The following is a 20,557-nucleotide window of genomic DNA, read 5'->3' as shown; positions in this document are numbered from 1 at the left end:
CCGTACCCCAGGCCCCCCTCCCTGCTCCCAGCACCCCCCCGACCCATCACCCCCGTCCTCCAGGCCCCCCAAGCCCCACACCCTTCACCCATGGCCCGTCACCCCCGTCCCCCAGGCCCCGCACCCCTCACCCATGGCCCGTCACCCCTGTACCCCAGGCCCCCCTCCCTGCTCCCAGCACCCCTCACCCGTGGCCCGTCACCCCCGTCCCCCAGGCCCCACACCCCTCACCTGTGGCCTGTCACCCCCATACCCCAGGCCCCCCTCCCTGCTCCCAGCATCCCTCACCCGTGGCCCGTCACCCCCGTCCTCCAGGCCCCTCTCCCTGCCCCCAGCACCCCTCACCTGTGGCCCGTCACCCCGTCCCCCAGGCCCCCCAGGCCCCGCAGCCCTCCTCCACGGCCGCCCCTCGCGCCCGCACCTGGCGCGTGCTCGTGCTCGTGTTTCTTCAGGTGCCTGTCCAGGTTGGTCTGCTGCCCGAAGCAGCGGTTGCACAGGTGGCACTTGAAGGGCTTCTCCTTGTTGTGGATGTTCCGCACGTGCCGCTGGAGGTTGGAGGAGATGCTGAAGGAGCGGTCGCAGTACTTACACCTGGAAGACACGGCGCCTCAGCGGAGCCCCTGCCCACACGGCCTCCCTGAGGCCCCTGGACCACGGCGGAGAGCTGGGAGGTGGTCCCTGCCAAGTGTTCCTGGAAGCAGGTGTCCCCTGCATCCCTGACTCTGGGCGGCGGATGCTGTGGGACTGTGCCCCGAGCTGGCGGACGGGACCCACTGGAGCTTGTGCCCTGGGGTGGGCAGCACCGGGACTCCCTGGTGTCTCCTGGCATCTCTCCCCTCTCTGCTGTCCTGCCCGCCCAGCGCAGGGTCCACAGCAGAGGGTGGCGTGCTCCCGGCAGCCTCAAGGGGGCGGCCGAGCACCAGGAAAGATGCTCCCAGCAGATTTTTTTTTCCGGAAAGGAGCCCAGACCCGCTGCCTGCAGCTTTCCTCCCTGTCAGACAGACCCCTACTCTGGCCTGGTCCCAACTCCTCTTAATAGGTCCTCAAGCAGACCCATCGCCCTTGGGGACTCAGCTTGCCAATCCACTAGCAGGCTGCAGGGCCACACCGACCCTCCTCTGCCCCAGGTTGATGGGGGCTCCCAGCCTCGCTCCGTCAGATGGCCTCTTGCCCATGGACCCCTTTGGTGGAGGTGCTCCCAGCACTGTGCATTTGGTTTATCTTAGTGGCCTCTTGCCCACGGACCCCTTTGGTGGAGGTGTCCCCAGCACTGTGCATTTGGTTTATCTTAGTGCCCTCCCAGGGGCATCTGCTGCCAGGCTGCATGGCACGCCTGGGAATGAAAAAAGGCACTCTTTCCTCAGACGCTTCGGTTGTCGGAGTATCATGACACAGAGTTTATCAGAGCAAAGCACGAAGTTGCCACAAGGAGCAACCTGAGATGTCTGGTGTGTGTAGGGTCCCTGTGGGTGTGGGGCCTCTCCCAGGGCAGAGGAGGGAGGGAGGGTGTCCCCCAGGTTACCACAGGGGACCAACAGTGAGGGCCTGGGCGATACCAGTACCAAGAAGCAAGAACCAGAGAGAGGGTGGGGCACGGGGGACTGAGGACCCAAGGCACAACTCTGCAGAGAGGGCCGCTTCTTCCCGTCGCGGGGCTCCAGGCCATCACCACTGGCCGGGCACTCCCACCCATCCAGCATGTACAGCGGGGCCACGGCAGGGGGACTCCAGCTGAGTTTCCAGTCACACTTCTGTGTCAGTTTGCTCATGCACACATGTGGGGCTATATGTGCATGCTTACAGGTGAATGTGTGGTAGGTGTGCATATGTGTTGGTGGGTACACTTGTGTGCTCCTGGTCTCAGAACTTCTCCAGGGATGCCCATCCGAGGCTCAGAGGCACAGGAGCACTGAGATATCCATCCCTGAGCTCAGCTATTTCCCTGTTTTGGGAACAGGCTCCCGTGGAATGACAAGCAGAGAGGTGAGCATGGCAGAGCTCGGACCGGGCAGGCCCTTCTATGCGGCCAGTGTGGTGGGGCAGGGCTTGGGAGACTAAGTCCGCTCAGAGGGTGTGGCTGGGAGGTGCGGGGACCCATCCTGAGGACACAGCCTGGCATTCCTGCGGGGGCTGGTGGCCGAGCTCCAGCACAGTGCAGTGGTCACGAGCACTCAGTCATGTGGACGGGGACATGTTTGAGGACACTCCGGGGCCCTGGCCTCTCACCCCAGTACCGCCCGCCCACTTAGGAGGCGCTGGCCTGACACTTGACATTCAGAAGCTGGCCCTGCCCAGGGAGTCTGGGCAAACCCAGTGTCCCTGGGTCCCTGAGACAGGAAGCTTGACACCCCTCGGCTGGCCGCTGGGGCCTGGGGCTGAGCTTTTTCTGCTCAAAGCTGGTGGCAGCTCTCTGTAGTGGGAGGGTGAGAGCCCCCAAATTCCCATCCCTACCTGTGGGTGGCTTCCCCCTACCTGTAAGGGCTTCAGTGGTGGCTCAGACTGTAAAGAACCTGCCTGCAATGCAGGAGACCTAGGTTTGATCCCTGGGTTGGGGAGATCCCCTGGAGGAGGAAATGGTAACCCACTCCAATATTCTTGCCTGGAGAATTCCCATGGACAGAGGAGCTTGGTGGGCTATAGTCCACAGGATCACAAAGAGTCGGACACCACTGAGTGACTAACACTTTCACCCAGGGGATAACACTTGTGGGACGGGCCCGCTTGGAGGAGCCCAGACTGCTCCCCTGATGTGATTCTGGGACTTCATTTACTCAGTTCCCGAGGCTTCCAGACGCTGCCTGAGGCCAGACTCATGCTGGCTGCCTCCACAGCAGATGGGCTAAGAGCTGCCCCTGATCCACGCACTAGCCCCCCAAGCTCTTTCCAGCCACCCCTGTGGCCCTGGGGCTGGCCTGCTGGGCCAGTTGAGCTGCCACCGGGCCCCTGGGAGCCCCTAGGATGTGGGGCCTCAGACCTCCCACAGCCACGTAACGTTCAGCAGCCTCGACTTGGACCTACGTCCCAGTTGCCGGCACCAGGAAGGTGGCTGTCTTGTCTTTCTCAGCCGGGGTGACGGAGCAATGGGACCGGGGCTTAAAACCCTCTCCCTGCTGGACTGAGCAGAGATGTTCACATGTGCTCTGACCCAGCGACCCCCCTCTCAATAGTCCAGGAAGGAGGACTTTTATATCTCTGCCTGCACCATCTCGCTCCTCAACTCTGCCCCCAACACACCCTCAAACCCACAGAAATCCTCAGCCCCCAGTGCTGCCAGGCTCGCCTGTAGGGCAAGTACAAGGCCAAGCTGGCCCCAGCCCATCCAACAGCCTTCCCACAGGCTGCATGGGGTGCCTGCCTTGGTCTACACGGATATCTGCACACTCAGCTTTCCTTTCCTGTGTCTTTGGAAAAGCAGGGACCCCCTGTGAGCCCCAGCAGTGGCGGTGCAGCATCTCGGAGCAGTGGGACTGCTGAGTGAGAAACAGGACTGGATGAGGAGCTCGGTCACCGGCCTGAGCACCGTCACTCCCCAACCTCGGCTGGCAGGAGGGGCCGGGAGAGCAGCCACGCGTTCAATTTGGTCACAGGGTTCTGAATCTGGCCCTCTCCTGGTTCTAATCTAAATAAATGGCCCAGAGAAGTGCATCTGAAATTTAGGGGACTGGTGAGCCCAGGGCTGCAAGGGAGCAGGGCTCTCGGAGCAGCTGGAATTTGCGTTGTAAATAAGCTGACAAGTGGCTAGTGAAATTTATGGCTGTGCCATATAAAATAGCACACCATCGCACTCCAACAGGAATGGGCGAGGAGAGACCGGCCAGCCGAGGCAGTGGGCAGCCAGGGGACCTTGCTGTGACCGCATCTGCTCCCGCCCTGGGGAAGCCAGCGGTGTTGAAGACACAGCGCTGAGTGGGGAGAGTGAAATGGCCCCTGGGAGGTGACTGTGTCCACTCTGGGACCTAGTGGAACCACACCAGCCACCAGAGAGAGAAAGGCTTTAGGTAAGTGCTTATTTGCTCAGTCCTGTCCGATTATTTGCAACCCAATGGACTGTGGCCTGCCAGGCTCCTCTGTTCATGGGGATTCTGAGGCAAGAATACTGGAGTGGGTTGCCATGCCCCACTCCAGGGGATCTTCCCAACCCAGGGATGGAACCCAGGTCTCCCACATTGCAGGTGGATTCATTACCATCTGAGTCACCAGGGAAGCCCAAGAATACTGGAGAGGGTAGCCTATCCCTCCTCCAGCAGATCTTCCCGACCCAGCAATTGAACCGGGGTCTCCTGCATTGCAGGCGGATTCTTTACCAGCTGAGCTACCAAGGAAGCCCTTTGTAACCCAGGCTTAACAATAAAATGAACAAAGAACAGACACATATGTGCCACCCTGGTAACAGGACCTTGCTGGGTGCATGGACTCAACACAGTTAGCAGGACGGGGAGCCATGGCGGAAACGATCTGCAGATGGGGGGAGGTGAGCATCCTTAGAGCTGGAGTCCCAGGTCCCACCAGGAGCCCACGGCCAGCCCATGGGCATCTAGAGTGGGACTCAAGAGCCCCCACCCACCTCTGGGCAGCAGCTGGAGGGACCCCTGGACAGGCTGCCAGGACAGAGGAAGCAGCCCCCCTCCTTCCCACATCTCAACGAGCCCTATGTGCTGGAGCTTGAAAAAACATCATCAACTGCCCCTCATTTCCCAGCCCCACTCAAAGATGTCTAAACTAGGACACCGGCCCAGCCAGACAGAGGTTTGTCACACTAAGGGGTCTATCTTTCTCTTGCTTGTGGGGGCACCCACCCACCAGCCGGGCCTCTGTGGGCACACACGCAGTGCACACATGTGGGGTACAGACAGGCGGCAATGGTTTTCATTGGCATCACTGGGGTGACCTGGCCTGTGCCAGCACTGGCCTTCTGTGGATGGACTTGCATTTTCCTTCCTCCAACTGAAGCCCCTCCAATTCCCAAAGTGAGGCCAGATGCCCCAGTGACGTCACAAGACAGGCCCACACCCCGAACTCCTCATTGTGGGGCTGCCTTGAGCTAGATACGGTCAGGATTTGCAATGCCAACTTTCAAAGCAATTATTGTTACTCGCATCGAAACTCACAGATTGAAAGAGCAAAAGAAATCAATGATAATTAAATCCTTCTATAAACATGGACCTGAACCCCTAGGGACTCTTATATGCAACCCTGTCCAGAAGTTGGTTCTCCTTACAGAAACACACCCGGCTCGTTGTCCGGGACAGAAGCAGGCCAAGCCCGCCTTTGTTAAGCTGTAAGTCACTTTTGGAGGGGAACGGGCTTGGGGGCTGTGTGCTGGGGGCCAGCTGAGGGCACTGAGCAGATGACTGGTGAGTGACGTGAGCTGACGTTTACCCGGCTGGGACATGGCCTGGGGGCTGTGACGCCTGCAGGAGCCCCTGGGGCTGCCCTGCCCAGAGATGGGGATACACCCTCACTTTCCTGGATCCATGGGTCACTCCCAGCTGTGTGCCCAGAGGACAGAAACCTGATGCTGCCCACTTAAAACAATGTCAGACCCCTTGCTCCCAAAGGCCGCTGTCCACCAGACAGCCCAGGATATCGTCCTGACATTGGGACCAGCATTCCCCAATTTGTCTCAAGGTCTCCATCCCCTGGGACTCCTGGGGCCCCGAAAGCCAGGATGTTATCCTCAGCTCTTTTCTTGCCCGACAAATGCCCTAGGCACCAAGGGAAAAGGCCAGAATGGTCGGCAAGCATGACCGTGAACTTGGACCCTGGCAAGTCAGGGGCATCTCTGAGCTCGGGGCTCCAAGGCTTTGAAACGGTTGTGAACATGAAATGTAGAGGCTCTCACAGCCCCCACATGCTTGCGGCCACATTCTGCAGGGAGGGGACGAGGCATAGAGGAGCAAGGTGAGGGCAGACAGGGCTCCCGTCCAGGGTGGTCGGGGCACCTAGGTGAATCCTCAGGACGCCCCCAGCTTGGGTAGGATCCAAGTTTGCATGGGGCTCCTTCTCTGAGACCAGCCCACCCTGCCTTAGGGGCTCACCCTGGTCCCGTGCCCAGGCTGAGGTCAGCAACGGCCAGTGGTCGTGGAGAGGTGAGTGGAGGCGGGCTGGGTGGTGGTGACACTGAGGCTCCCCCTCCATACAGACCACCCCTGGGCCTGGCTTCGCTCTCCAGTTGACACCCCAGTGGTAGGAGAGAGGGCTGCTCCCAAACACCCTCCAAAGTCAGTGGGCAGGAACTTTCCCGAAGCTTGACCTTTACAATATCCCCAGGTGCATGAGGGCTGAGTGGCCAGGATGTAGTGACCCAGTGAGTGACCTGGAGCAAGGTCAAGCATTGCTCCCACCCGCTACCCATCCCATGGCAGGGGAAGGGGAGGTCACCATGAGTCTGCCTCCCCGACCCCAACTGGGCGGGCTCCTACCTGTATGGCTGCTCCCCGGTGTGCGTCCTCAGGTGTCTCGTGAGGTTTGCTGACCGGGGGAAGATCTTGCCACAGTACCTGGGGGGCGGTGTTGGGGGAGGGATCCATCAGGCAGGCGCTTTGCCATAGACGCGGGCACCCAGGTATTTTCTGGTGCTGTTTCTCCCACACCTGGGGGCAGGTGACCCACTGCACACCCTGGATTTCAGTCTCTCCTTGGCCTCGGGGCCCAGCTGAGTGTCACAGAGAGGCTGAACACACACCACTGGGCAGCTGGCCAACACCAGCCTGCTTAGGGCCGTGACCCTGCCCCAGGCAGTTTCTCGGTCCCTAGCCCGGCCTGCACAGGCTTGTGCAGCCAGGGATGAGATGTCTCTCCCTAGCGCTGGGCTTCCCACCATCCCCAAAGCTGGGGTTAAACACAGACCAGCAGCCTTAGCTTCCGGCTTGGAAATTCCAACCTGCTGGCCAAGGCTGCATTTTCTCGTGTTCACTGGAGCACAGCTTGGTGGGGGGACCTGTGGATATTTTCAGGGAATGACCTCAAGGGGACAATGGCCGGTGGGTAGCCGGTGGGCTACCATGCCAGACTCTGGTTGACACTGAGCTTTTTTCCTGGAAGTGCAGCTTCATGGGCCCATGTGGCACCTGTGGCCACCTCCCTGGGGCTGCCCCAGGGGCTCACCGCATCTCACCTGCATGTGTACCGCTCCTTCCCCTTCCTGAGGATGGGGTCTGAGAGCGTCGGGGGCGGGGACCGGAAGTTGAAGGGGTGGTGTGGGAGGGGCTGTAGGGAGCTGCCGGAGTCCACCTTCATGGCCGCGAAGCTCTCCAGCTTCTCCGTCATGGTCTCAATGGCTGACATCTGTTGGCAGGAGAGACAGGCCATGGGGCTCCCTTGCACCCCCGTCTTGACGCACCTGGACCCACCCTCACACCTGGGAATCCTGGATGACTGAGCATGGGTCATGGACAAGCAGGCTATCATTGGAACCAGTCGCCTCCTTCTTCTTGGCCACTGGGCTGGATTCTTTCACTTTCTGCAGCCAGCCCTGCTCTGGTCCTTGCTTGGAACCCCGTCACAGTCCAGGGTCCAGGCTGGGGGAGCTGCAGCTGACCATCACCTGCCAGCCCTCTGGCGAAGCAGGTCATTGACAGTTATGGTCACAGAGTGCCTTACTTTGAAACCAGCCAGCAAGCGCTGCTGGCTTCATCCCTGGCTAGTACTCCTAAAGGCTAATTTGGGCTGAAGACAGAATTATACCCTTTTTTATTTTTTTTTTTGAGTGGTCAAAAAATTTAGTGTTGCTCATTCAGTCTTGTCTAACTCTGCAACCTCATGGACTGCAGCCTGCTAGGCTCCTCTGTCCATGGGATTTTCCAGGGAAGACTGCTGGAGTGGGTTGTCATTTCCTTCTCCAGGGAATCTTCCCAACCCGGGATCGAACCCAGATAGCCCACATTACAACCAGATTCTTTACTGAGCTACTAGTGAAGTGAAGTGAAGTCACTTGGTCATGTCCGAGTTGCTCGGTCATGTCCGATTCTTTGCGACCCCATGGATTGTAGCCTACCAGGCTCCTCTGTCCATGGGATTTTCCAGGCAAGAGTACTGGAGTGGGCTGCTATTTCCTTCTCCAGGGGGTCTTCCCGACCCAGGGATTGAACCCAGGTCTCCTGCATTGTAGTCAGACGCTTTACCATCTGAGCCATCAGGGAAGCCAAGCTACCAGAGAAACCCCCAAAATTAAGATAGCTATCTGAATCTCAGAGTAAAGGATGATTCATAAACCTGAAACACCACCACCACCTAGTGGCAGCAGGCCATAACTGCAGGCAAAGTGCTAAAAAGAAATTCAGTAGTGTAAGAATAGACTGCCCCATGGAATGCCAAAGCCAACTGACGTGGCACAGGATGTGGTGACATGGACTGGAGGGGCTGCCTGTCTGCTCCTTGGAGATGCCAAGGGCTTGCCTGGGGAGGAGAAGGGAGCTGCTTTCTCCTGGCGTTGCTCATTTCCACGTGGTGGGCAGGGTTCTGACTAGAATCCTGTGCCTCTCTTGGGGCTGGGGGACAGAAGCAGGGAGGGGGCTGCACAGGCCTTAGCAGCACTTCTCCTCTCTGCCTGAGACTGCCTGCTGCAAGCCAGGCCCTGTGGGAGGCTGGGATGAAACTGAGAAGGGAAGAGTTTTCATTGTGTCTGGAGTCCGTCAGGGTTTAGGCTGGGGAACAACTGAATGGTTACGGTAAGACACCAGAAAGGGGGAGGGAGTCACAAATAGAACATGGGGTCCATCCTATGGCTGAGGCCTCCCTTGACCCTGGGTTGCCACCTAGACCCTGGCCAACTCTGCATAGTTGCAGGCCTTGGGTCTCACCATCCCTGTGGGATGGGCATGCTCCCCCGTCAGATGCATGCTGCTTGCAGCTGTGGATGGCCCTCCTGTCTCCACTGATGGACAAATGGACACTGCCTGGCCCCTCAGATGCTGTCCAGCCTCTCACTGGCCCATCCATGGCCTAGATGATAGGATCTGATGGGATCCTAGATGACAGACTGCTCTGCCCAGCTGCCCGGGGGGCTCAATTTTAGCTGCAGCCTTGGGAGGTTCTGGGACTCTCCAGTGCCCCAAACTCTCCAGGACCCCAGAGGTGGTGCGGAGCAGTGTCCTGGCAGGACTGCCTCTCCCTGCACCCCTAGGGGCTGCACACCTGCATGTCAGGCCTCAGAATGAGAGGCAGCTGACCAGAGCTTGTTGGGGTCTTTGTGCATTGTGACTCCCTCCCCCGCCCCAAGACTTCATAGTGGCTGGAAGCTGCCCTGTCCGAGGGATGGTCTCACCTCAGACCATTTCATCAGGGGACTTACTAGAGACCTCTCCCACCCCCACCCCCCACTCTGGGCTCAGGGGCAGGCAGCAGGGGTGGCCGGTTGGGGGAGCGGGCAGCACAGACAATGGGCAGCCGGCCCCCTGCCAGGCCCCTCTGCCCCAGGCCTGGGAGGGTCCGGCCCACACAGCCCAGTTTGCCTGATCAGATATTCCCGGCCAAGCTACCGCACAAACACAAACACAGGATGTGCCTGGCTGGTTTGCCTGCTTTTTTCAGCAGGGCCCGAGGAAACGAGGGGAAGTTCTTAACCAAACTCCGAGGCCCCCATGAGACAATGGGAGGCAGTAAGTTTAGCTGTGAACCCAGGCGGGGTGCAGGTTCCACAAACCATGGGTTTGTTCCAGGCGGGAAACACAGAGGGAGAGAACAATGCCCAGCTCTGGCGTCTGGGTCCAGGCTGGCCCACAACTCAGTCCTGAGTCCTCCGGCTGGGGCAGGGGATGCCCGTGGGTCTGGGGAGGCGGCTGGGCTCCAAGAGGTGAGAACAGGGGCACAGAAGTACCTGCAGGCTTGGTGGAGTCTGTGGCCACTGCCCAGACCTGGGGGTTCTTTTTCCCAGGCTCCTGATTCTAGTCTTGATAGGTGGCCTCACCACCCTCTGCATCCCCGGGGAAGGGCAGTCCCTCTGCCCACGACGCCCTGGGATCCCCTGGGCTCAATGCCATTGCCTCTGCTGCTGTTCTGCTCCCTGCCTCTGCCCCCTGCACTGCCCCTCCTCTGCTGGTCTTTCCTCTTAAGTGCCCCCATGTCCCTCGTACCAGAGAGGCTGCTGGCGTCCACACCTCCCCGGCTCTCTCCTGTTCATTCTCCCTACGGTCCAAATGTTTGGATATGTTCCATCAGAGCTGCAGCCCACTGCTGCAGGGGGGACGTTCACTACCCCTCCCAGCCGTGGGTCGAGGGGGGCACCCGTGGGCCAGTGTCCCTGGCTGCTTCTTAGAGCGCCCCCACCAAGGACCACCCTCCTGCCTCACCTGTCCGGCCCTGTCTCATCGTCCCCAACCTCACAGGGATGGGTGGGTGTGCAGGGATGGGAAGCAGAGACCTGCCTGGGGCTTGTGGCTGGGCCTGGACGGACCTCAGGCTCCCGCTGGCCTTACCTGGGGGTGGAAGAGCAACGGGGATGGCCTCAGGTACTTTTCCTTAAGGGCTCCCACCGGGTCGGTCACCTTCCGCTTCTCCACCCTGCTGGACAGCAACACAGAGGGTTACGGACCCCACTGAGCAGCCCAGCACTGGGTGGGGAGGGGCTGTGGTCCCTGCCCCTCCTGGCACCCACCTGTGCCCCATCGGTCACCAGGTGGGGGGCCTCACCTCAGCGCCCAACTTCCACAGGCCCTGTGACCACGTCTCACCTGATGCCGTAAGGACGGTCTGTGACCCGGCTGTGCACTTGCCTGTCCGAGCACACGCTCCCCACACCACACCCAGGTCTGGACCCCTTCAAGTCTCCCCAGTGTCCCCCTAACTACCCAGCTGCCAGCACCCATGCATGTGATGAACGCCTGATGCCGGAGCTAGGAACTTTCCCTAAGGGTCCCGTGTGCGGCAGCCTCTGCCCACTGACCCGTTTGCCCAGTGAGGGCTCGGCCTCACTGGGGTCCCTGGGCTCCCCAACAGAGGAATGTGGGGCACACAGGGGCTGCCACCTACACCCCACTTCCCTGTCCTGCCAAGCCCTTGGCACAAGTGCTCTGTCCGACTGGGTGGGTGTGTGAGCGACCAGGGTCCAAATGGGCAGGGCTGTGTGAGTGACCAGCAGGTTTCTGTCCTGGGGAGGTATCAGGGCCACCCCACAGCAGCCAGGCAGTGTCTACCTAAAACCTCCAGACGGCTGCTGGTGACAACAATTCCAGAATGTTCCCTAAATGCCAGTACAACTGCCAGTCACAGCAAGCGGAGGAGGTGGCTGTCCCTCCTCCCCTGACCTCCTCCTCTCACCATTTCCCAACGATGCCTGCCTCAGTGTCCCCCATGGGAGTCAAGATTTACACAAGGTGACTTGAGGAGTCCTACCGCCTCCCTGAAGGCAGACACAGCTGCGGGAACTGCCGCCTCGTCTGTCCAGGGCCACACTCCCACCCCTCTTAAGCTCAGCTCTGTCCCTAGGGGACCTCAGGGCCTTAGCAGAGGCCCCGATCAAAGCTGGGCTGAGTCGGTCTTTCAATAAGACCCCGGGGTGGGTGGTGTGGGCTGAGAGGAAGGGGTCTCATAGAAGGGGAGGGGGTGTTGAAGATCGTCTTCTGCCTTCTCCCGCCCTCTGTGTCTCATGCAACCCACCAGGCTGGCTCCGAGAAGCCCCTGCCAACTGACATGCGCCCTGCCAAGGTACATGGCTTTCATCATCACAGTATCCCTGGCCCTGTCACAGAGCCAGCAGCACGTGGAGGTGAGAAGGGCTGGAGGGTTGGGGAGGGGATCAGCCTGGCAGTGTTGGGATTCCTCCAACCTGGGGGAAGAAGGTTATGGGTATGTGTCCATGGTCACACCTGGGGGTCCTGTGGGGACACTGGGGAGTTTTGCTGGAGTCACCCCAGGACCATCCAGGAGCTGGGAGGACCCTGTTCCCTAGCCCCCAGCCAGCCTTTACACAGGCAGTGACTGTCACCCACACCTTCACTTGGAGGGAATCTTCTCGACGCTACGAGTGTTCATCTTGACTGGGCTCAGGGGGTGGTGGGGAGAGGTTACCCCACATCTCAGGCATTTTGGGCTAACCCACACTCAGGCATTTTGGGCTAACCCACTCTCAGGCATTTTGCTGGTGTCTGTGTATGAAGTTGGGGACCGGGCAGCCCCTCCATCAGCAGCTGTACCCTAAATCCAGAGGGCAAGAGCCTGGCACAAGCCAGGTCTCAGAGAAGTTTGGGCAGGAGGGGAGGGTCAGGGGGCCCTGTGGCCAATTCCTGCTTCTAGGCCTGACTGGCTGCCCCGCCAACTTCCATAAAAAGGCCCAAAGCCCCGAAACATGCCTGCAGTGGGGAGAGGAGGGGCAGAGGAGGGCTGGGGGCTGGCAGGGGAGCTGGGAAAGGGTGGACGAGGAGGCTGAAGGGAAACAGTTAACCCAGAGCCTCTTGCAGGCCTGCTGGCTCCAACTTGGGGGGCTTGACCAGGAGCCTTGCTCCCTAGGTCTCCAGTCCCACCCCTTCCTCTACGTGAGGACTGCTTACCCTGGGGGGGCCTCCTCCCTCGAACTCCAGCTGTCTCCTGTCCCCCACACTGAGTCCTACAGATTCAATTGAAACTGGCAGGTGCTCTGTGGGCCTTTGATGGGCATGTTTACCCCAGAGAGCCTGTGAGCCACCGTCAGTCGTAACAGGCCTCTGGTCACTTTCTCAAACTATCTGTGAATAGTGTGTTCTTAAAGAAACACCCAGGGGACCATTTTTCAGGTTTCCTGTGATGACAATGCCAAGACCTGGCAGAAAATGGAACCAACTGCAGACACAGGCCAGCCAGGGCCCTGGGTGAGTGTGGAGGGTGGGGACTTGAGTGGTGCGGAGGGCAGAGCAGGAGGCTGGTCCATCCTCCCTCCTCCCTGTCGCTGGCAGCCCTGCCATCATTCCTCCCGCTGCACCTTTGCAGAGGTGACATCACCTGCACGCCCATCCCCAGGCCCTGCCTGGCCCCTGTGCCTCACACGAGCCCTCAAAATGGCCACAGTTTCCTGAATTCCCGTGTGGACACACTCACCTATATGCACATGGGCCCCTCCCACACAGAGCCATGGGCCTGTAATAGTGGCTGAACCACCACGCCTGCTTGCCCCTCTGGGCCCCTCCCAGGCCCACCCAGGGGCACAGCCCCCTCCTTAGGGCTCAGCCTGCCCAGCACCCTGGGACACATGCAATGGGGGTCAAAAACCCCCTGATCAAAGCCTGCTCAAAAACTGGGGAGGGGGAATCCATTGGCCCCTCTCCAGAAGTCTATCAGAGGGATGGAACACTGATGTTTTGCAAATCTTCCAGAGCTTTCCTCTTTCTGCCTCCTCCTCCTCTCTCTGGGGACAAGTGGCTCCTCCTCTGATCACCCCTAGGCCAACAGGAACCCCAGCTGTGCCTCTGGGGAGGGGTGCCACAGGGCAGTCACAGGGAAGCAGAGACGCTAGGGCAGAAGTAACAGCCAGGACTGTCCTGGGAGGCAGAGTGGGTCCAGAGAGGGAGGCTGGAGACACCAGCAGGTGAGCCTCTGGGGTGGAGTCTGAGGCAGGCTGGGGGCGGGGCTCAAGAGAGGGCATCGGGTCTCCCAGTGGCATCTGCGAAAGGGAGCCAAGTGTCCCCAGGAGACCCTGCCAGGCGCCCACCCTAGGAAAGGGCCGAGCTGGGCCTGGACTTCAAAGCAGCACAGACCCCTCCCTGCCCAGAGCCGAAGCACCTCCTGAAGCTGCAGAGACAGAGGGACAAAGCTTGGGGGAGCAGGGGAGGTGGTTCCCGGGGAGTGTACGTGAGGGCGGGGCGTGTGAATACCTGTAGATAGGGTCCATGAAGAAGGGCGATGGCTTGGCATAGTGCAGGGGCGGCTGCTGGGGCAGCTGGGCAGGGCATGCCTTGGGCAGCCCCTCGCTGGGCCCCAGCCTGCGCTCGCCGTACACGTGGTTCTTGCGGGGCTCCCGTGCCCCTCCGTTCTGGCTGGCCCGCACGCGGCTGCCAATGCTCAGGTCCAGTGGCTGCTCCTCACCGGACACTGGGGCTGGGGGCACCTTGGGCGCCGGCAGAACGGGCTTGGCCTCTTTGGGTTTGGTGGTGAGGTCAAAGGGGGACTCGGCACTGGGGCCGCCGGCCTTGAGGACGTCCCGGGGCGACTTTGGCTCGGCCTTGACCAGCAGGTTGTGGGTGAGGGCACGGTCCGTGAAGGGATACAGGGAGGGAGGGAGGTGGGGCAGGAACTGGAAGGGGAACACGGAGTGGTAGGGCAGCGCGCCCAGCTTCTTCTCCGGCACGCCCATGAAGCCGGGCCCGAAGTACTTCTCAGCGATGGACGCGATGGCCTTGATGGAGTCTCCCGCCGCACCCGACGCTGTCAGCAGCTGCTCCTGGGGCGGCGGGAAGAAGTGTTGGGAGTAGAAGACGGGAACCTCGCCCACACTGTTCGGGGCGCCTGGGGGCACCGCACTGCCCCCGAACTCGGGCTTGCCCTCAGCCGCCTTGCCCTTGTCCTTGGTCTTGTCGCGGTCACTGTCCACGTCGCTGTCTAGGTCGGAGCCCGTGCCCGTGGTGGTGTCCAGGTCGGTCCCGGTTGTGGTGTTGATGTCCTCGAAGTCGCTGCCATCTGACAGGTCGCTGCCCCGGGGCTTGAGTTTGGTGGCGTACGCCTCCTCCAGGTGGCCCTCCAACTTCTCCTCGGGCCCCGCGGCCGCTGCGGCACCCTGGCTACTGTTGCCGACGGCGGAGACGAGGGGCAGTGCCGGGTTCCCCAGGGGGCTGGGGAGCTTAGCGTCCTGCGTATGGTTCAGGGGGCTCTTGAGCAGCGGCGTGGGAGGTAGCAGAGGCGGCCGGGGGTACAGGGATGGAGGGAAGATGCCCGGGAAGCCGGGCGTGAGCGTGGGGAAGCTAGGGGGTGCCGCGGAGAAGGGCAGGCTCCCGGGGTGCGGCCTGGAGGGGAAGTACTCGCCAAAGCCCAGGCCGGCGTGGTTGAGACCGGGCGGCGGCTTGGCCTTGTCCATCAAGGGGCTGGGGGTCAGGGGCAGGCCGGGCGCGAAGATGCCTCCCGGCGGGTAATGGTTCTTGCCCTCGCAGAAGCGCCGGTGCTTGTTGAGGGACGAGGTAGTGCTGAACATCTGCCCGCAGTCCTTGCACTTGATCTGCGTGCGACAGTCCGCGTGCATGCGCTTGTGGCGGCACAGGTTCGAGAACTGCGTGTATGACTTGTGGCAGACCTCACCTGGGGGCAGCAGGGCAAAGACAGCGGTGTGAGGGGAGGCGACGGGGACCCTGCACTGCCGGGGGCTGGGGGACCAGGGGTCTGGCTGAGTGCCTGGAGCGGCATGCGCCTGGATGTGTATGTGTGTGAGTGCATGTGTGCACATGTGTGTGCACACATGCGTCAGTAGGTATGAGTACCTGCATGTACCCTCAGGTGTACGCATGCATTCGTGTACGCATGCATTCAGGTACACACACAGGTCTAGGGACACGTGTGCCTAGGTACACAAGTATGTCACACATGAGTGTGTATGTTCACAAACACATGTTGCTCCATAACTGTGTCATCTCATGTACTTGCACACACATGTGTACATATATGCATCTATGCACATGCACCCTTTCCTGGGATTGGCCTCTGGTGACCAAAATAGATTGGCAAGGATGCCCCTCTGCCTCCCCTGGGGTCTCTGGGTGGCCTTGGTAGATCTCTACCCACTTCAGCCTTCTCCACTGGAGAATGGGCCCTGCTGCTCTGTGTTCTCCTGACCCCATAAGTTTGTCAGGTGGGACCGAGGTCTTCAAAATTGCTCCCAGAGACGGGCAAAGACACGGCACCCCATCATGTGTGCAGCTGCACCCACCCACCTAGACTCCCCACTGGGTCTCCCTGCCACGTCAGCCACGCTGTTCCAGTAGAAGCCAGTAAAACAACACCCACTGGGCTAGGCCGCCCACTTCCTAAGGTTTAAAATGCTCTTAGCTTCCTCCTCTCATTCTGCCCCCAGGCCTGTGATCTGCTCCCAGGACAACGAGGCCTCAGGAGTGACCAGCCTCTGGGGCTTCCTAGTCCCCAAGCCTGAGAGCAGAGCTCCTGGCTGTGAGATCAGAGTCTGGGGGTGGCCAGAAGGTGGAGATGGGAGGGGAACCCCCGAGGGGGCTGGTTCCACATCTGAGAAAAGTGAGACCTCCCCAGATTGGGATGGAGAGGCCGCTCCAGCCCTGTGCGTAACAGGAGAGGGTGGCGGCCAGAGCCGAACGGCAGGCCTCGTAGGCCCTGGCAACCCAGTCTCGCCATTTTCCCAATGGTGAGCTGAGTGTCAGCTAACCACCAGTTTTTCTTTCTCTTCTTGTTTTCCTAACCAGCCACGGAGGAACACACACACACACACACACACACACACACACACACTGTCTGTCTCTCTCTGCAGGACGATTTGCTTCCTAAATGCAGCCCCGTGGAAACAATGATTTCAGCGTGTTTCTCGCTCTCCGCACACTCTTGCGGCCTGATGTCATGCGAATCTTGCTGGGAGCGCTGGCCCCGAGCTGATCGTGCTCTTTAATCACAATATCTATTTATATTAACGGCTCTGCCTTCCTGGCTGTCTGGCTTGGCGGGACGTTTTCAAGGCTGAGGGGGAAGAGCACTGCCTCATTTAATCAAATCTGCCCTTTTTGGGAGGAGGCTGGTGCAGAGGGGCCGCTGCTCCTCGGGAAGGTCTATAAATACCCTCAGGCAGCCTGTGGCCCCTCGTGGGAAGAGAGGCCACTCCCTGGCTCAGGGCTCCTGGCCAGATGAGTGACACCTTGCTACGTCCCCGGCCCTTTAAGAGGCTCTGTGATGACCTCTGTCCCCCACAGTGGGGCTCTGTGGCACCTCATCAGTGGCTGCTGCCATCCTGAGCCTGGAAATGGCACCCTCCCAGGGCAACTCCCGGTGTGTGTGGCAGGGGTGGCTCGGGGACCAGTGGCAATGCCTGGGCGAAGGGAGCCTGGGACCCTTGCTTCCCATTCACCCAGTCACACAACAAAGGGGTCCTGATGAAATGCTGGGGCTACAGAGAGGCCTCTGGGAGACTGAGGTCCCTGGAGAGGTGGGTCCTGGTCCTACAATGGCCGACAGAGCTGGTGAAGGGAGCTGGCTCCCTGCAGGGGCTGGGAAAGGCCCAGGCAATCCACCATGAACTGGATGTGGGATCAGCACCTGGGGGAGTGTACCCATGCCCTGCGGGATGCAGAGGGACCCTGGCCACTGCTTGTGCTGGTCAGCGTTTCTTTTCCTGTACAGTATACACATGGTTTGTGTGTGTGTGCACACGCACATGGATACACATACTCACTCTCAAGAAGTGCATTTTCCCTGGCTGAGGGAGTGGGTGACCCAGGTGGGATGGGGGCTCAGTCACCTCTAACAAGACAGCTGGAAACCTAGGCTTGGGGCAGTGGGCAGGAGGGGAGCATAGCCCCAGCTACTCAACAAAGGCCTGACCAGCCAACAAGTATGGCCTCTTTGGGGGAGCAGTCCAGCCCTGTGAGACCCCCACATTGGTAAAGCCACTGAGACCCAAGTCCTTAAGCTCCCAAATTTAGCTCCTCCCACCCCCAACACTGATGTGCTGGGACCCGAGAGGTCCCAGGCCACCCAGCCTGGGGTCAGCCAGGCCCCTGGAGCTGTAGCAGGGCCTCGAAGGCCTGGTCACTCCGTGCTGCCAAGCCTGTTTCCTTCTCCGTCACTTCCCTTTGGTTGGACACAGTGTGGTCCCTGCTCTGTCAGGTTTGTAAGGGTGCTGTGAACTCATGTGTGTGAAATGATGGCTTAGCATAACCTCATGTGGACAATGACTCAGCACAATCTTATGTGAATGACAGTGTGAAGCTGATGTGAAGGATGAGTTAGGACAATCTCGTGTGTATCTGACTCAGCAGAATACTGGTGTGAACAACGAGTCAGGACAATCTTATGTGAATGACTCCCAGTGCAATGCTGGTGTGAACGATGAATCAGGTCAAGCTCACGTGAATGCTGACTCAGCAGAATGGTGGTGTGACCCATGAGTCAGGACAACGCCGGTGAGTTAAGCTGGCTGATGAGCCAGCTCTGTGTTGGTGTGAACAGTGACTCAGCACAATCTCAAGTGAGATGACTTGGTGCAATGCTAGACAGAAGAACCTTCAATATCTCCTAAACTCTGAGAAGTAGGGTCATGCTCCTGCACTGACCCACTAGATTCCCAGGACCTAATCCTGTGATCTCTGACTCCTCTCCTATTGCTTCCCTCCCCAAACACACCACAAACTCAAGGCTTCTGTGCCCACTGCACCCTGTCATGAGCCTTCTCAGCAGGCACCCCGTCGCTCTCACCCCACCCCCTGCCCACCTCCTCGAGCTCTCTGCCAGAACTTGGGTCACCCATAGACCATCCCACCTCCCAGCACATGGGCCAGATGACACCTACTTGGGTACCTGGAGAGCCTCCTGACCCTGCAGCCCTCCCCCACCCTGATGGCTTAGCTTCTGTCTCCTCCTCTGGCAGGTCAACAGCATGTGGACAGGGGTCCAGTTATTCACGTCTGGCCCCGGCTACCCAGGTCAGCATGGCCATACTGCCTGGGGCCCCCAAAGGCTGCAGGTGGGTGGGAAGCACTGATATTATCACACCTGCTAGAGCTCTGGGCAGCCCGTGTGTGTGGGGAAGGGGAGGCGGGGAGGGGAAAGGTAAGTTGCTGGCTTCTCTGCAGGACCACAGGGATCTTTACCACCCACTGCCCACCTCCAACCACTGGACGAGTAAGCCACAGGGAGGACCCAAGGAGGGCAGGAGGGGAAAGTGAGGCTGGAACAAGAGAAAGATGGATTCCAGAATGAAAGGGTGCGAGGGAGCAGGGTGATGATAAAGTGGCACCAGGAGGCAGCCATCCCTGGGCAGAGGGATCGGCAGTTGCCACAAGTGTTTTCTGGACAGACAGGGTCCCACAAGCAGGGAAAAGCCTGAGGACTTCACCCCTTGGCTGACCCCCAAGCACCCCCCAACCTGGGCATGCCAGGTGGGGGGCTGGGTGGGGGGCCAGGCGGGGGCTGGGCAGCGACCACTCACTCACATATAAAAGGTTTGACGGTGCTGTGGATGTGCTTGTGTTGCTTGAGGCCCGAGGAGGTGGCGAAGGTCTTCCCGCAGTCTGGGCAGGCGTGAGCCCGGGCGCCCACGTGCTGGGAGCGGATGTGTCGCTGCAGGTTGCTGGGGTCCGTGAACACCTGGGGACACAGACACTGGCATGTCACATCCTGTCGGTCGCTCCCTGTGGACTCCAGGTCAGGTCACAGGATGGGGGTCTCACTGGGTGCTCTGTCCACCACCCTGAGCCTGGCTGGAAGGGTCTCTACTGGGGCAGTGACCCGCAGGGTGGCCTTAGGGGACTGTCAGGCCTCCCTGGACTCTGGTTCTTCCATAATAATTCCCGAGAGAACTGTGGCCCTGAGGGTGCTCCAGACAGGAGCTCAGATGCTTTCTTAAGCTCCAGGCCTTTGAGCCACAGGTCTGATCTGTCCTGTAGGTGGGAACCCAAGAAGACCTGGGTCTGGCCCCGCCTCCTTCCCCGTTGTGTGACCCCGCACACTTCCTGTCTTCCTCTCAAATGACTTGGGGGCCTGTGGTCCCCACATGTGCTCTGCGTCTTAACACGGGTGGGGCCAGCGGGGCAAGCCCGGTTACCTTCACGCAGTTTTCACATTCGAAGCGCTTGCCGCTGTCATGGGACATCTGGTGACGGATGAGGTTGGACTTCCAGTTGAAGGCCTTGGGACACTGGTCACACTTGTACTCTCGCTCTTCCGTGTGGACGACCATGTGCTGCTCCAAGCTGCACACAGTGGACCGGGATCACCAGGGGCCTGGAGGGAAGGGCCTCATCCCACCCCTGGAGCCCCTGCCACCTCCTGCTCAGAGAGCAGGGAGGGGCCTGGCAGCCAGTCTGTCTGCCTCCTGCCTGGACAGGGCAACTGGGTGGACCAGCAGACACGGCCTTCCCACGTTGGATGGTGGGGGGAAGCCAGGGCATGGATGGAGTTCAGGCCCTCATTCAAGACCACCCCCAGGCATCCAGAGCCAGGCAGGGTCTCAGTTCACACTTCTATATTTCAAAACAAACTTCCCCTTGATGCTAAACTTGGGCCTAACAAAAAATGGGTCTAGAAACTTCCAACATTGCTACGAGCCCCAGAGGAGCCCCGGAGTGGGGGTACAGCCCAGGAAACCCAAAGCCACCCCTCTGAGTGCCCAGAGTATGCCCCCCAGCCAAGCCAGACTGGGAGGCTGCCCACCACGCATATACCACAGGGGTGGGGGGAGTGAGCAAGGGGTCTCCAAGCGAGATGTGATGGGGAGGCGGGCACAGCTGTGGGGAGGGGTGAACTTGGATGAACAGGCCTCCTGGAGCTCCCCCCCACCTTGGGGGACGCCCCACTTCTCCTCCTGTCCCAGGTATGACCGTTAATCTTCATGAGCAAAGCAGCAATACATCACAGCCCGTTAATTACGGGGCCCAGCCATCCATTTAGATCAGAAATGCCTGGTTCTCCAGCACCCGGCAGATTGTATCTT

General features: G+C 60.0%; 1 protein-coding gene across 3 annotated transcripts in view; it reads right to left on the bottom strand.

The window, feature by feature from the left end:
• The window catches only part of PRDM16 (PR/SET domain 16), a 337,272-nt gene that overhangs the window by 15,649 nt on the left and 301,066 nt on the right, over positions 1 to 20,557 (bottom strand). For 2 of the 3 annotated variants that reach the window (XM_070474169.1, XM_070474171.1), the window contains exons 7-13: positions 19,670 to 19,817; positions 19,059 to 19,212; positions 13,782 to 15,195; positions 10,416 to 10,503; positions 7,118 to 7,287; positions 6,423 to 6,500; positions 422 to 591 (exon numbers count right to left, since the gene is read on the bottom strand). In XM_070474169.1, the coding sequence (XP_070330270.1) occupies positions 422 to 591; positions 6,423 to 6,500; positions 7,118 to 7,287; positions 10,416 to 10,503; positions 13,782 to 15,195; positions 19,059 to 19,212; positions 19,670 to 19,817 (2,222 nt within the window). The remainder of the gene's footprint in view (positions 1 to 421; positions 592 to 6,422; positions 6,501 to 7,117; positions 7,288 to 10,415; positions 10,504 to 13,781; positions 15,196 to 19,058; positions 19,213 to 19,669; positions 19,818 to 20,557) is intronic. The other variant, XM_070474170.1, reaches the window with a different exon arrangement.

This window comes from Odocoileus virginianus, chromosome 11 (genome assembly GCF_023699985.2).
Source record: "Odocoileus virginianus isolate 20LAN1187 ecotype Illinois chromosome 11, Ovbor_1.2, whole genome shotgun sequence".
NCBI classification, from domain to species: domain Eukaryota; kingdom Metazoa; phylum Chordata; class Mammalia; order Artiodactyla; family Cervidae; genus Odocoileus; species Odocoileus virginianus.
This window is presented reverse-complemented; position numbering and strand designations above follow the sequence as displayed.